This window comes from Dryobates pubescens, chromosome 1 (genome assembly GCF_014839835.1).
Source record: "Dryobates pubescens isolate bDryPub1 chromosome 1, bDryPub1.pri, whole genome shotgun sequence".
NCBI classification, from domain to species: Eukaryota; Metazoa; Chordata; class Aves; order Piciformes; family Picidae; genus Dryobates; species Dryobates pubescens.
Window position 1 is genome coordinate 24884692 of NC_071612.1, and position 17036 is coordinate 24901727.

At 44.0% G+C, this 17036-nt stretch overlaps 1 protein-coding gene across 1 annotated transcript in view; it reads right to left on the reverse strand.

The window, feature by feature from the left end:
* Positions 1–6510: 6510 nt before the first annotated feature.
* Positions 6511–17036, reverse strand: part of RAP1GDS1 (Rap1 GTPase-GDP dissociation stimulator 1) — a 107525-nt gene continuing 96999 nt past the window's right edge. The window contains exons 12-15 of the mRNA XM_054163091.1: positions 16408–16547; positions 12679–12805; positions 11290–11418; positions 6511–7171 (exon numbers count right to left, since the gene is read on the reverse strand). Coding sequence (XP_054019066.1) covers positions 7044–7171; positions 11290–11418; positions 12679–12805; positions 16408–16547 — 524 coding nt within the window. The 3' untranslated portion in view covers positions 6511–7043. The remainder of the gene's footprint in view (positions 7172–11289; positions 11419–12678; positions 12806–16407; positions 16548–17036) is intronic.

Below are 17036 nucleotides of genomic sequence, written 5' to 3' on the forward strand. Positions count from 1 at the left end.
ACTGATAGGAAGGTAGATGCTGTGAGGTGAGCAAATCTTGTTCTCAGTGCTTGCACGTGTAAATGCAAATGTGCAGCACTTCTTCTGAGTCCCAGAATGACTGACTGTTCTTAGAAAAACCACTAAATAACCACTTTTGTAGAGCTTGTCTTTGTTGCTGCAGATGCTGCTCTTCCCACACCCCTTTGCCACTTCCAAGAGATGCTCTTGTTTTCCTCATTTTTGTAGTTGCTTGGTGGATGCATACTGAATGTTCAGGATTAGCTCTCTGTGTTGCACATTTTTGTCTACAGATTGGGTAAGATGTCCTAGAAATGCCCTGTCAGCAGCTACTCGACAGCTTAGGCGTCCTGCTTGGAAAGCATATGGGAGGTCTTGGAGATCAATCTATTATTGTCAGAGCCTGCCAAATGCAACCAAGCTTTCTTCCAGAAAACTTTGTGAAAGCTTCAGCTGAGCTGTAACTAGAGCACAACTGCTGGCTACAGGGGCTCATTTTCTAAAGCAATAAGATGTGGTAGGCAGTAGCACTTGGCGATTTCTAGTCTGCCCAGTGTGGTCGTGAGGTAGGTGTGAATTCAGAGGTCAGTCTAGTTATTTCTAATGTGGGTAGTTGTTCAGAGATTCATTGTCAGGCTTATGGCCCCTGTGGAGTGTGAAATAGCTCTGTTTGGGTGATTCATATGGGATAGTGGCATTGCTAATGAGAAGTGTGGTGGCTTTAACGGTAGCCCTGAATTCGAAGCCATTTCCAGATTCTCCACTGAGCCCTGCCAGAGAGCATCACTGTTTTTACTCTTCTGACCTCTCAACACTCTCCATATTCACAGTATTCATAGGCCTTTCTCTTCTTTGAACTCTGTGGTTGGGTTTTTTGTTTATTTTTTTATTAATAGCCTAATGGACAAATATTTGTTTTGTCTCCGTGTGTCTCTTTCAGTAGAAGTAGAATCCTTTGGCTTCAAAACCCATAATTTTGATGTGTCCTTAGAATTTGGAGCTGCAGAGGTGCTTGCTCAAGTGTCCTCTGTCCTGAAAGCCACCTCGGGAGAGATGCTAATTGTAGTTCTGGTGTGTAAATAATGTTTGAAATGTAAATAGTAGCATGCGGATGAAATGATTCTTGCACATGACTGCTTTTCTCACCCTAGAAGTGTTTGTAATAGATATGAAAGGTGTCCTACCGTGAGCGTGGGATGCTGAAGTGGCTCCGGCTTCGCCTCTGCAGGAGGTGAGGCAGGAGTGTTTTCCTCGCCTGCCCTCTAGTGCCTACCCAGCCATCTGCAGCAGGCACCTGCGGCAGGAGGCAAAACCCCGGCCAACCACCCAGCCTCGGGTTAGTAGCAGGACCTCCCTTGCCTTTTCCCTCTGCTACTTGGCACTGGAGCAGCGTGAGACTGCCAGATGGGGAGGGTCGGAGTCAGCAGCCCCTATCAGTCATGGGAAGTTGCCATCACTTGCAGCAGGACTCACCATGGTGCTAAAAGGACTGTCCTGGACGTTAATCTGGTTTTACTACCTTAGAGATGCCCTTGGTAACATTAATTCTGATTAATAATGTTGGTTTCAGAAGAAACTCGTGTGAAACTTTGCTTCTGTTTCCTTTCTTGCTGTGTGTGCCTTCTGGGTGCATTGAAATGGCAGTTCTGCAAGTACCTGGGAAGGAGATTAGATCTCAACAGGTGTTGAGCACCATTGAAGGTTCTCTAGTTCCTCCCATTTTTGTCTTCTCAGAAGCTTTTTCAGGTATCTGTTACTGGTTCTGAAACTGTCTGAAGCAAACAAAATAAAACTACCCTGTTAGTTACCAAATTTTGCCACTTGAATTAAAAAAAATCCATTTCCTTTAACATGCAGTATAACAGTAGGTGTTGTGACTGCTAGTGTGCAGCAGGCAGCACTGCTAGTGGTCTTTTGTGTTTCAGCAATATAAATGTGTTAATGAAAAGCTCCATCTGTATGTGTGTTCATGTTCATGCTGTGTACATGGTCGAGATGGACCCAGTACCACTTTGAGCTCTCAGGAGCCTGGGATTTGGGTTTTGTGGCTCAGACCCATCTCTGATCTGTGTATTCCGCAGTAGTTCCCACTGAGTCTCTCTGTCTCGGGTTCATCCTGGGGTGTACAGCAAGGTGTTGATATTTCCCCTTTGTGTATCATTCCTTTTTATACGAATGTATTCTCTCGTGTTCCTTTTTTTTATGGGTTGTAAAATTGATTGTAAAAGCCAACTACACTTACCAATTGAAAGTATTGCTATAACAGAACTGCATGCCCAGTAGAGTCTGACTTGAGCTTTAGTTTTCTGATTTCTGGTTTTTGTTTGGTTGGTTTTTTTTTTGGGCTGGTTACCTTCAGTCTAGGAGAAAAGCATAGATCAGGTGCATAATGTTATTACTTGTCATCTTTAGCATTAGACTGTGGTATTGTATCACATGCTGAGCTCAATGGATGTAACTGGAGTCTACTTAGGAAGTGCACACAACTTCCTGTTAATTCATTTTAAGCTATTGAAAGTGGTCTTGATCATGCTACTTGTGTTCTTGGGTTCTTGGTTTTTGATAGAGGCATTTTTTTAGGAATGTTTTAATACACTTAACGATGGACAATACAATAGTTTTAATAGTTGTGCAGTATTCTGTATTTACTTGAAGTAAATCATTTTATATGCAATTTGTTAGATAATGACAATTTTATAAATAAAGCTGCGTGAAATACGACGTTGTAACTGCGTACTGTTGATGCAGCACTGCACCTCGACGGTGCAAAGATGCCTTCCTGCGAGATTCCTTCAGGAGAAGACTCCTGCCTGTCCCCCCACCTCCCCAGCTAACTGGGGGAATAAAGCCCCAAGTCTCCTGTATACAATGAAGAATATTGTGTCCTGATTAAGTCACAGACTGCATTGTCACGCTGCCCTTAAATGAATAAAAAGCTAATACATGAAGAGCACACACACATGCGAGGAGATCCCGTATCTGCTGTCGACTGGTCTTAGAAGTCTCTGGCTAATGAACATGCTCTGCTTCTTTCTGACAGGTCGTTGGTGTTCCTCGGGCTGCTGTGGCTGCTGGTTAGTACAACTGTTGGAGCTCTCTCCATAATAATTCTAGTGAGCCTGAAGTGTTCAGGAGTTGCTGCTTTGCAGGGAGCAGCACTAAAGCGGTTTGTCACAATGTTAATTACACTTCTGTAAAGGGAAGTGGGAATTTCGTGTTTCTGAGTGCAACGTGGCGCTGGTTAGGCCACACCTTGAGTGCTGTGTCAGTTCTGGGCCCCTCAATTCAGGAAAGATGTTGAGTTGCTCAGACGTGTCCAGAGGAGGGCAACAAGGCTGGTGAGGGGTTTGGAGAACAAGCTCTATGAGGAGAGGTTGGGGGAGCTGGGGTTGTTTAGCCTGGAGAGAAGGAGGCTCAGGGGAGACCTTACTGCTGTCTACAACTACCTGAAGGAAGGTTGTAGCCAGGTGGGGGTTGGTCTCTTCTCCCAGGCAACCAGTGATTCTGTGATGCCCTTAAAAGTGGTGAGACCTGCCCTATTTTATTGTGGAGGTAAAAATGGGTAGTGATGGCTTGTGCTTGTGTAGTCAGAGGTGGAAGAAGCCCAATTTTTAGCACTGCAAAACCTGTAGAGCAAGCTAATCCAGTTCAGTATCTCAGACCTAGTTTTGTCCACAAAACACCACTGTGACTATTTAAAAGCATGTTTCTATATCCAAATTGAAGTCCAATGCCTTTTCCATGTTTCAGGTACATACAGTTATCTGAATGTAGGGAAATGACTTGGCAAAATAAGAATGCAGATGTGGAGGCCTTGGCAGGGGAAGGAAGAACTAATTCAGCCAAAAAGAAGTTGAAGGTATTGCCTAAATCTTCGTAACATGCAACAGATGTGACACACATGGATAAGCCATGTTCATGCTGGGGGGGTACCTGCAGTCTGTGAATCTTAACAGACCTGTTCTTGAGGTCATGCCTGGGGAACATTTCTATGTTTGAACAAAGGACTTCTGGGTCTGATGGTCTCATTTGATCATTGGGTTCCCTCTGCATCTGCTCATATTGCTGGGGCTTGTGCCTTACCCAGGTGGAAACCGTTCCTTGCATTTCTGCAGTGTGAAATGTAAAAGCACACACAGGCTTTTTGTCTTCCTGACTGGTGTGATGCTGGGTCTTGAAAGTGTCCTACAGGTGCCAGACATATGTAGCACACCTGGGAGGTACTGTCTGCCTGTGTAGTGTGGCTGCAGTGCTGGTTTTGGCTTGGTTTGCTGTGGCAAATGAAAAAGCCCCAAATCTGGCTTCACCTTCATAAAGACAGTCTGAGCAGCAGGTACTGAGCAGTGCTAAGCATCTAATCACAACTTCTGTCAACAGGTTCAATTCAGTTGACTTCTGTCAAGTGAGTAGTGAAACACACATTATGGTAACATCCTTAGGTCCTGTTTCTCTTACTAGAGAGACTCAGATGATAAATGATTTACCAGCTATGCAGAGATGAGCTGTGGGCTGCAGCATACCTCAGAACAGCACAGCTTGCGTGTGCATAGACACAGTCTCCTCAGCTACCCTTTTTGATTTGCCCTTAGGCAGACTTTCCTTCTGTGCATAGGCTTAGCATGGATCTTGCCTAGAAGTGAGTCACTTGATACTCCATCTGCAAGTGGGACATTGGTGCTGGCCTGTGTTTGTGCTTGCTGTGACAGTGATATCCCTAAAAAAACATTTGGTGATATAATGGCTGATGCTCAAGCTAAAGTCCAGTTAAGCAGGTGGTTGGAATGGGAATTTTGCTGGTGTCACAACTTTGTCAGTTAGGATCAGGTGGTGGGAGCATTTAAAGTTTATACTTGTGTCATAAGGAACAGTCTGCTCCTAGAACCAGGTAAGTCATTGAAAACATCTTTCTAATGTATTTTGAAATCTCTTTAAACCAATGCAAATTATTTCCTTGCCAGGGAACACCTGGGGTCGTGTGGGTCATTGTGAACTCTGATTGTAGACACGCTGCTTAACATTCACCAGTCCTGTGTTTGGAGAACCCCCTGATTCACAACATCCTGGTCTGTGTCCACAGCTCTGCATTGTCAGTGCTTTTGCCACACCACTACTAGCAAATGTCTTTTGATATCTTTCTGGTTTTAAGTAAGAGGCTGTTGTATAGTTGTCGTGGGTTGAGTTGAAACTCTGCTGCTGTAATCCATAGCACACTGCAGCCATGCCAGCTTCAAAAATGAAAGTGCTAACCGGAGGGTCTAGGCACTTTTCTAGGCATGGCAGCAAGACGGGTGGGAGTCAGGTAGCTGCTGGCTTTAGTTTTCTGTTTTATGCTGTTTGTTTGTTCCCCCTGCACTGCTTCTGCAAATAGCCTTTAAGGTAATCACGCGTTGTATTATTAGATGAATTGGATTATCAGCTAAGGTAACGATGCATTGTGATATCTTATATTAAGCTCTCTTTATCTCAACCCTGAGTTGTGTGGGTTACTCTTTCCCTCACTTTTGTGTTGGGGAGCAGGCAGGTTAGCCCTTGAATTCACTCATTAGTATTAGACACTGCTTCTGTCTGTTTCTGCTGCCAGATTAAATGGATGTGAAACCTCTGCTGCACTTTGCTATGGTCTTGGAGCTTAAACTATCTGAGGAGAGTTTGGTTTTATACCTGTCTTATATACATAATCCCATTTCCAGCATGACTTCCACCTTCCCCTGAGTGCATGTGGGATAAGCAGTGGTTTCAGGGAGCTGGGAAATCGATTTGGGAAGGTATTTTTGCAACCACATGGCACAAGATTGCACATGTGCTTGGCTTTTTGAGCTTGCCACTTCTGATGATTGAAATAGGAACCTGACACTTCTGAGGCTGGCAGTTGAGCACTGCTAGTGCCAAACTTGGTTTAAAGTGCTATAGATGTTATGATCATTGTGTGTTGTGTCTCTGATCAAGCTGGACAATGGTATTATATGGTGAAAAATAACGTGGAAACTGCTTTCTCAGCTGTTCTGTCTTCCATGAGAGCTGTCTGCTGCTTCACTCACTGCCATGTTACAGATCTACGAAAGAAGAGCTGTGAGATAAGATACTGAAACTGGCAATTTCCCAAATCTACCTAGGAAAGGAGGAAAAGGAAGACTCTTGCATGCTGCATTTCTCACTTGAAAGGGTTCTGTTGAAAAGTTGTTGCAAGATAAGCCTTTAAAAATCCATCTACAAAAAACTGCCAACAAACAAAAATCCAATCCCAAGCAAGCCCTAGAGAGCTCAAACTCTATAAGGAAGAAGGATTGTCCAGTGTATTCCTGTTAAAAAGCAGGATTGTTAAGCCACACAGTGCCTCTGTGTGAGCATACACAGTGAAAGTGGTTGGGTTTCCTTTGTATTTGCTCAGCTGAAAGACAGTGATTGCACGGGGGCCAGAGCCAGGAATGAAAAGTGCTCCTCACCAGTGCGTGGTGGTGCAGCCACGGCTTCTGCATGTGAGTACAATAAAGGACAAACCACAGGATAAAGTGGGAGCACTGAAATTTTTATTTGTTACCTCTAGGTACCACGAGTTTGACATTAACAGGCAAGACCAGTGAATGAGCAGCAATACATTGCATTCAAACCTGAATCTCCAAAGCACCAAAAATGGAGCTAGATTTACTACTTATTCTTACTTTCAGCACGCTAGTCTGGACTTGCTGCCTCTTGTACTGTCCCTAATTTAGTAGTACATTATTATGCAGTTAGGGGCATGAGGAAAGAGTCATTGTGTAGTACCACTTCTACGTCATCATAGGACTACAACATGCACATTCTACTACGTGGCCCAAGCAACGAGAATACAAGTAGAACAGTTACGGGCGAAGACAGGTTCATGGTAACACCACCTATGAAGTTGTAGAAACCTTTTGGGATGGTACCTACAGCAGTTCATCAGTTTGTGTGGGAACATTACACGCATGCACGAATGATACAGTGGAAAACAGAGCAGGAGCAGCAGCAGGACAGAGGACAAAGGTGAAATCTGTGAATGGGATGCACTGGAAACGAGACCTTCCTCAGCTTTCTACAGCAAGTCTCTGCTCTGTTAGCGAGGCCTGCTGGGCAACAGTTTTGTTCTCGTGGCTGCGGAGTTTCGAGACAACTTCTAGAAACGCCATGCTCTGCACTTCCTTTTGGAGAGGCTCTGGAAAAAGAGTAAAAGAAATGGTGCTTTGGATGAGACCAGCAAAAGAACAGAGAAGCTTGGTGAGGGCACAAAAGGCCTCTACACACAAGCACAGAAATGTGTGTGTATGCATCATCTTACTGACTTCTTTTAATCGCTTTTGAGGATGGAGAGCGAACTCTCCAGGGCCTGGGGCGTGCACAGACTCTGTGGGTTTCAGGCAGAGATGCATCAGAAAGCTGCCACATAGCAGTTAAAAAGTCCACCTGGATTGCCTTCTAAAACAGATGCTTGGGAAGTACTTTTTAGTGACAATACTCTTCTGCCTTATTGCTTAAACTAGTCTGTATCAAATTGGCTCTGGCTGTTTGTGAGGGTGTGGAGTGGGTGATGTGGTTCTTTAACGGAAGTGTCACCACTTGGTCACTTAGCTGTCATTAGTAACTCTGAAGTTGAATGCAGACAACACATGGTGCAATGCTGAGTGCTGTGCTTATGTTTTACTCACAACTGTGAGAGCCTGTCCTATGATTCTCATCCTGGATTGCACTGTACCTTGTGTAGGACAAGGGGCAATGGCTTCAAGCTAGAGAAGAGCAGATTTAGATTGGATGTTAGGAACAGGTTCTTTAGTATCAGGGTGGTGGGACACTGGAAGAGGTTGCCCAGGGAGGTGGTTGAGGCCCCATCCCTGTAGATAGTCAAGGTGAGGCTTGATAGGGCTCTAGGCATCCTGATCTAGTTGGGGATGTCCCTGCTTACTGCAGAGGGGGTTGGACTGGATGACCTTTGGAGGTCCCTTCCAACCCAGACCATTCTATGGTTGTATTAATAAGGAGAGGTTGAGAACAGCCCACAAAAATGGAGCAATTAAACAAAAAAGGCAGCTTTCTGAAAGGCCTGTGTTCTGGCTATCTCACAGTTGAGAGCCAAAGCAGTTAGGTTTGTTTCATGCCCTGTTCAGGCCACTCTACTGAACTTCCACTCAGCCCCAAATATTTATGTACAGTTTTGCTTCCCAGGTGCTGCTGGGAGCTTCATCTTTGAGCTTCACAGGAGAAGTCCTAACCCTCTGTTTCGGATAGCTATGCTGTATGCAAATTACTGGGTTTAGTAGCAAATTTTGACATTTGTTTCCCTTCCTACCTACTTTCTTGTTGACAAGTTTCCAGTTTTCTTGCCATTTTAACCCTGCCCTGTAAGAGCTGGAAACTCTGGCATTGCTCTGCAGCTGGGCACTTTAGAAGGGCAACAAAGTTGGGGAGGGGTTTGGAACACAAGTCCTATGAAGAGAGGCTGAGGGAGCTGGGGCTGATTAGCCTGGTGAAGAGGAGGCACAGGGGAGACCTTATTGCTGTCTACAACTACCTGAAGGGAGGTTGTAGCCAGGTGGGGGTTGGTCTCTTCTCCCAGGCAACCAGCACCAGAGCAAGAGGACACAGTCTCAAGCTGTGCCAGGGGAGGTTTAGGCTGGATGTTAGGAAGAAATTCTTCACAGAGAGAGTGATTGCCCATTGGAATGGGCTGCCCGGGGAGGTGGAGGAGTCACCATCATTGGAGGTGTTTAGGAGGAGACTTGATAGGGTGCTTGGTGCCATAGTTTAGTTGATTAGGTGGTGCTGGATGATGGGTTGGACTCGATGATCTTGAAGGTCTCTTCCAACCTGGTTTATTCTATTCTATACAGAGCGGTACTGGTGAGGCGCTCAGGATGGTTATGCTCTGCAAGCAATCTCTGCTCTTCCTGGGATACCGTTGTGTTTCAGCAGATGTTACTGAACAGTTTAAGGAATTCTCAGTAGCTGAGTAACTATTCAGCTATGCTGTTTGACTATACTTAACATCCAGGTTCCTGTGAGCCTGGAGATGTTCACACAGAGAAGTGACTGTGCTAGCTGTGAATGCTCTGCTTTTGCTGACATTCCATGTTTCCATTTTCCATTGTTTCCTCTCTCCACCCATTTACTCAGTTTCAAGAGCAACTTCCAGGTGGCAAAATTGATATAAACATATATATATATTTACTTCTTAACACACAGCTGTTGGCAGTATCAAGTTAAATGTGGTGCCAGATCCCCTGTAACAAAGGACAGTAACAACAGCAATCTCTGGAGAATTAAACTTACCAATAATTAAAAGAATGCAACCCCTTCTGGTCTTTATGGAACTCTACTGGGGGTCAATTACTTTAAAATGACTGCTCAAGTCTGATTACAGCAGAATATGGAGATATCATTATAAATGCTCACTGTGTGGAGATGGTGGTGGAAATAAGAGATGTATTTTAGTATTTTTCACATGCAGAGAACAGGCTTTGCTCTTTTGACACCCTCCCTCCCCCTTGTTTACAATTTAGAAGTGCAAGCCTGGGTTGCTCAGTTGTGACTCTCATGTGCTCACTGGGCTGTTCATCAGGAAGCAGGGCTGAACACTGAGCCTTAACTTTGCATCCCCATACTGCAGTTATATATTGCAGTCTGTTCCCTGTGAGCCTGGGTGTGGGATAAGGCACCTCAAGTCTAAGTTAAGCTAATGGTATGGTGGCAGAGCAAACTCTGCCAGGTGGGTAACACTAAAAACCCCTGAGACAAGACTGGTCCTTACTCTGGTGGAATAGAGACAGGTATTTGATGTTTACTCTGTCAGTCTTGCAGGTGAATAGGACTCAGGAAAGGGATAATGCAAGTGTCAGGCAGAATTTCTGAGGAGGATGATTTTAGCTGGAGCCAGTGGGAATGCTCACAGACATTGCAGTGAGGCTGAGGGGTACCCTCTGCAGAAAGTCTTCTGCTCTGATGTTGAATAGATAATTTCAAGCAGGAAATAGCTCAAGAAGGTTGTGATTAACAAGTACACTACATTGATCTGACATTAAAGTGAACACTTAAGGGGAGCTGAGGCTTGTTAGTGAAGTCTGAGCACAATCTTTGTATACTGAGACATGTATACTGCTCTCAAAACAATTATTTGTTCCTTTAAGATGGCAGCGATGCAGCATTCGCTCACGTGGATGTACAGGCCACCAGAGTTCACTTACAGTAGGCATGGTGAACTCTAAGGGGGAAAAAAAGCAGCTTTGTTTACAGAAAGGGTACATAATTAGCTATGATGACTTAATTCAGCTGAATTGCTCTAAATTCATCTCTGAAGAACCTTCAGATGTTTCATACTTGGCAAATCATATGCAGACAGGCTGAGTTTCTACCTTGCTGTACTTAATCCAGGTCATTGTCATATTAGTTGTAAAGTTCTGAAACCTTTATGGAATGAAATTTGTTCTTCTTCCACCCAGTAAACACTTACAGTACTAAGTAGAGGCAATGTAGCTACTTCTTGAAACCTCAGTTGGAAACCAAATTTCCCCATGAAACGTTGCTGCTTTTTGTTTTATGTGCACACACAGAGGCAGGAAGCTGCAGTATCAAACCACAGCCTGCTACACCATCCTCAGAACATCTGACCTTTTTGCAGAGTTAGCTCAGAAAGATTCAAGTTTACAGTGTCCAGCAGTGAGCAAGTCCTGCTTGCCTTTCAAAACAATCATGGACAATTGTGCCTGTTGGGGCAACCATGTGAGGGCTGCCGAGGGAAGGACTTATCCTAGTGAGGAAAGTGTGGGGATCACTCCTAAAGCAGGATTGTTGCTTTAAGTACTCAGCTGTGTGCACACATGCCCTTGCAAACGTTACCTGTGCATCTTTATTTGTTTCCTACTGTTTTTGGTATGATTTTACCAAATTGTACTTGGTTACGTTCACCAGGACAAAAAATAAAAGCTATCACATTGATTCTGGGGAACTTGTAGTTCTTGTTATCTCCATATTTGCTAGGAAAGCCTGGTAACAGTAGCATTCTAAATGCCTTTCATTTCTCTCCTGTCAGTTGAAATGTCAGCTCGCTGCATCCTGCAGAAGCCAGAGTCCAGTTTCTGTAGTTAATACCTAAAACCGAGTTAACAGCCTCTTTTCGACACTGTAAAGAAACACCATAAAGTGCCACAGCAAATTGAACCCTTCTGTATACACTCCTTGTGACTGGAGAACCAGTCTGAGTGTCTGCACGTGCTCTATGCTCAGGCTAAAAAGAGTTTAAAATACCTAAACCTCTTAGGCTAGCAGCCTCTCCTGAGCACTCACCAGATCCTATAAGGGCACAGATCAGCACCATGGAGTTGTATTTTATTTCTGGAGCGCTCCTGTCGTCCGAGAGCAGTCTGTGTAGAATCTGAACAAGCTGAGCATTTTCCAGATCCTTTTCAGCAGTGCCTGAAACACAAGTCAAAATGTGTAAATCAGAAGTGCTGCTTGCCTTGATGCTCTGTCTGTTAGTGGTTTCGTGAAACATGGATCTCTCACGGTAGTAAGAGTGGTGCTGTGGTGTGTAAAACTGAAACAGGTGGTGCGATAATAAAAATCACAGCTCTTGCTATAAAAATGTAAAACAGCCCCATGGCTTGGAAAGACAATCAGAGTTTAATGACAAAATCCAATCTTAAACATGCAGTGAGCTGATGGAAAAGCCACCAGGCTTTCTAGCTATTTCTGCAATATTTCAGCTTTCAAGACTTCCACTGCCTCGATTTTCTCTTGGAAACTGAGTAAATACTGATGGTGTAATTCTTGATTCCAGGGTAGAGGGAGCTCAGGGTCCATTATAAGGGCTGTGAAAAAAGATCAGAGTGTGAATTATTTCTTCTGTAGTTTTCTAGGAAACATTTTAAAGATCAACAGCTTTAATGTCTGAAGATGAGACAAAGAAGGCCAAGACAATCTGTGTGAATAGGAACATTTTTCCTTTTAATTAATTCCCTGCTGCATTGGAAGAGATGTGGAAGTTTAATGTAGCATTCCTGTAGTATCAATGGCAAGAGATAAAATCAAGAGCAAAAACTATGTAATGTTGCTTGTTTAGTATCTTGTCTTAGTTGACAAGCAAGCAAACAGGATAAACAAAACCTCTCTGGGGCATTTGCCTTTCTATTTGATAAGCTGAGTTATTTCAAAGGCAGGTCAAGACACATAATCATCTCTGCCTTCATATGGTAGCTCTTGCACCTATTGCTGTGGAATGTATTGGGGGCATCATCCACTTCTGCATGTTCTCTGGCTCTCACTGCTGAAGGTAGGTGGAAGCTTTGCTTTGACAAGGCCTCTCAGGAGATGAACTGTTCCACTGTAGGAATGCAGGCAGTTCACACAGTCTCCACTATAAAGAATGTTTTTATCCTATAAGGAGTGATATTTTTACTCCAAATCTGAAAGTTCTGTTGAAGGGCCTTTCCAGATTATATAATCACCTACCAGAATGATGGAGCAGACGCTTCCAGCAGACACCACTCCTCTGCATGACTTTACTGCCTGCCTATGACTGCGTGAACTGTCAACTATTTCCATGCTTCTGAAAGGCAGGTGGAACAAGGAGGTTGCTCTATTCTGTGAAAGAAACTTGGACAGCTCTCCCCGGAGCTCTCTCCTGTTTCACAGACTGGAAGGAGACCAGGTAGAGTGAACTGCTGGGATACTCACCCAACTCTAAGGCTGCTATTAGTGCCAGTGCAACGAGAGCTTCGTTTTGCATTATTACGTGTTCACTGGTTGCCATGGTTACTAAATGCTTGATGCCACCGCTCTGTACAATGGTCCTAATTACATCCTAAAATAAATAAGAGATGAAAAAGTTCTCCATGGCATACAAACTCTATTAAGGAACAAAACTGTCATCAGTACTGTGTTATCTTTGTGTAAGGGTGCTCAATGGCTTTATGCACAAGTAATCGCTTCATCCCTAAATGAGCATACACGTGGGCCTGCAAATATCTGCTGGTACTCTGCAAGTACAGGGCACAAGCTAGTTAGCCACATGACTAAATTAAGACACATGTAACTGACTCCAGTTATGCTGTGTAACTCAAGTTCTTCTGGTGTACTATCAATTGCCTAATAATGACTCTGGTGCAACCTCTGAACACCTTGAGCTGAATTCAGGCACAATTAGTTTTAGAATTACAGAATCACAGAATTGTCAGGGCTGGAAGGTACCTCAAGGATCATCTAGTTTCAATGCCCCTTCCATGGGCAGGGAAACCTCACACTACATCAGGTTGCCCAGAGCCAGATCCAGCCTGGCCTTCAAAACCTCCATGGATGGGGCTTCCACCACCTCCCTGGGCAACCTGTTCCAGTGGCTCACCACCCACATGGTGAAGAACTTCTTCCTAACATCCAGTCTAATCTACCCACTTGCTCCATTCCCCCTAGTCCTATCACTACCTGACACCTTAAGAAGTCCCTCACCAGCTTTCTTGTAGGCCTCCTTCAGGTACTGGAGGGCCACAATTAGGTCTCCTTGGAGCCTTTTGCTCTCCAGACTGAACAGCCCCAACTCTCAATCTGTCTCCACAGGAGAAGTGCTCCAGCCTTCTGGTCATCCTCGTGGTCCTTCACTGGACGCATTCCTGTACATCCCTTCCTTATGGTGTGACATTCAAAGCTGCTTATTAAAAGCAACTAAAAAAACATGTGCTTGGGATAAGGAGACATGAGGACATTGTTTTAATAAAGCAATCAAATGCTTCATCTCTCTCCAAGAATATTCAGGGCTTCTTTAAATCGCTCAGGCAGCTGCAGGCTGCTCTGTAACAGAAAGGCTGTATGTGAAAAAGGTTTTTAGAAATGGGATGGCAAATGAGCTGCACTCTCTTGAAGGGCAATGCCATGACAGTTCAAACACAACTGCGGGTTAAGAAAGGATAGTTATGGGGTGCAAATGTGTTTGTTTCTGTTCTAATGCCACCAATTAAAATGAACTGTTGCCCAGTATCTAAGAAATGAAAATGCTGAATGAGGTAAATGGCTTTAAAGCAGTTCAAAACTAGGCAACTGGGATTCCCTTGTCCAGTCCAAAAATGCTGCCTGCAGGTCTTTGCTTGTTAATGGCTGTTTAAAAAGTCATTTTGCATCTAATGTTTTCTTCATTACATGTCCCAAAATGCTTGCAAAATGTTTGTCTGAGAATGAGGTAACTTGGCCCTTCCAAGGGAAACTGAGGAAATGTGGTTTGGTCTTTATTATTTTTATTTGTTCTGTGAGTGCATTAAGTTTTGAAATAGCAGTTGTGTCTTGAAATAATTTGGTGAAAAAACTGGTGTGCTGAATTTGCATGTGAAGTACGTCTTGATTTCTCACTTGAGCCACAAGCCAAAGCTCATTACCTGGTAGGTGTGTTTAGAATGGTTTCTGTCCCAGTGCTTGCACAGGCTGTGCAATCACATTCTTTATGCAAGCAAACAGACACAGGGTTCTGTGCTTACCACCTGGAAGCCAATGCTTATCCCCTTCCCAAGCTCTTATCCTCCAGTTGAACAGTGAGCATGATGTCACACAATATGGAACAGGCTGTCCAGGGGGGTTGTGGAGTCTCCTTCTCTGGAGATATTCAAGACCCACCTGGATGTGTTCCTGTGTGATCTGGTCTAGGTGATCCTGCTCTGGCAGGGGGGTGGGACTGGATGATCTTTCGAGGTCCCTTCCAGCCCCTGACATTTGGCGAGTCTGTGAATATCCCCTTGGCTAGTGGCTCTACTCACAGCTTCTTGTGACAATTACCCTTATCCCAAGCCAAACCCATGGCACACAATGTGATCGTAACCCTTGCAAAGAGGATGCTCACACTGAAGATGCTAGTGACACAAGTCACAGCCTGGGGACTCCAGAGTTTCACATTTAGAACAACTTTTTGCCTGAACAACACAATGCCAGTATGACAAGCACGTGAGTATGATGCAATTTGTGATGGTGGAACTCCCAAGGACTGTTGAGACTTGTGTTTGAATTGGTGTGGGATTTTGGCTGTGTAAGCCTTGGCAATCAGTCAGCACTTTTGACAGGAAAATTTGTTTTAGAGGTAGTACCAAACACAGAAGAGACGGCAGCAGTCAGGTTTGGTGCTGGTGTGGCTTAATTCACAAGTACTCACTCCCTTCTTCAGAATGAGACATAAGCTTTCTAAAGCACTGCTGCTTTTGTAAATATTACCCCAAATCCTTTAAAATTAAATCCCAAATGTGGTGTGAGGAACCATACAGTCGTGCTCATTCAAAACTAGAGGGCAGTAAAAGCATTCAAAACCTCATTCTCTCAGCTCTGTTTACAGGTAAGTTTCCTCTGTAAGTACAGAAACCACCCCAAAGCCATAACTAACTTCTGTATTAGTATCTATTTGATGCCATCAATAGTGTCTCTTTATTTAGAACTGGATTCTGTTTTCCTGTGAAGGGTACTGATAAAAACTTGCATCTGTGGCAGCGTGTGCCACCTACACAGGCATCTTGGGGACTCTGTGTGTGTGGTGCAGAAAAAGAGAAAACTTGGGGGAAAATGACACCTGGTCATTTTTAGATGCTGAAGGTACAGAATGGGCATTAGAAAGAGGCAGTAATACTGGAAATCAGCAAAGGCTGAAATCTCCCTAAGGAAGGGTCAGTAGAGATCAGGTCAACAATATGTTCTTCACTTTGCAAATGCTGTGCCTGAATGAAGAGGTCGCTGTTGAAGTCTGAGTTCTTTGAATCACACTTGTTATTTAAGCTCAGTCATGCAGGCTGTGTTTCTGTCAGTGAACACTAAATGAACTCTGAGCCTGGAATAGCTTCATTCCAGAGGAGATGCTTTTGTCCCTTCTAAAGCTCTGTTTTGCATAATGCTTTCCTGAACTCAGGACAGCGGGCTTGAGCTGCTCGTGTAAAGGTCTTTGGTCCCACAGTCTCTCTTTGGCATGTTTTGTTAGAATTTGGAATCAATGACAGTTTCTCGTGATCAGGTGGAATCTTAACACACTGAAATAGTCTATCCCCCTACTCTTCATACAGCAGACTTCTGGATCTCAATTTAATACAAATATTTACCAGCATCACAACAATTGAGTGCAGTGATTCCTCATGTACTGCATCAATAAAACATAAAGAATATGCTAAACTTCAAGAGGATACAAATACAACAAAGACAAGGCAGGTGAATCCTAACAGTGTAGCTTCAGCTGGCCTGCCCCTCTGAAACTGGCTATTTTGGGCTTTTTAGCTACATAGTTGCGGTGAGCTTTTAAACCCCTGCTTGTGTCTGACTGGCAGGTCCCAGAGGCAGAGGAGATGTAATCCATGAATTCACCCCCCTGGCTTTCTAGAAGGATTACACCACAGAGCTCAGAGGTAACTCTTAGTTCTCACAAGCTGAGTTTTTTGGATTGTTTTTCTGACTTACTTTTGATTTGCTGTGGCGTATAAGAGCGGAAAGTAGTCTGTTGGACTCTCCCATCACACCTGCATGATCCTTGGCTTCACACCATTCCACCAATCGTTCCACCAGTTTTACATTTTTGCCCAGCTGTTCAGCTGCTTCTGCTACATGGTGCCAGGGCCAACAACACAACAAAAAAGTTGTCACTTTAAGCAAGTGCTAGAAAAATAAGCTGAAAGTTACTAACTAGAATGAGCGAAGAACTTCTTCACTAGCTTGCACTAACAGAGGGAGAGGTCAAGCAAATAAAGCCAGTCAAAATGGACACAAAATACAGAAAAATATTTATAAGCCAGCTTTTGAAAACAATTTATTAGCCCAGTTCAGGGGGCTTGAGTACTGTTTTAGAGCAGGGAAAACACAGGTGATGTCACACCCCCAATGTGAGGGAGCTCCAAAATGTAATCCTGGAGGGAGCCAGGAGGGAGCACTGTGCTCAGTTGAAGTTTTGTGGACTCTGAGCTACATACATTTCCTCAGCGAATTTCGGTTTCACATCTCAGAGTTTTGTGAAAACTGTAATAGAGCTTCCAAAAAAATGTGCAGGACTGGGTCAGAAATAAACACTTGGCTGATTTCTCTCATTAACTGCT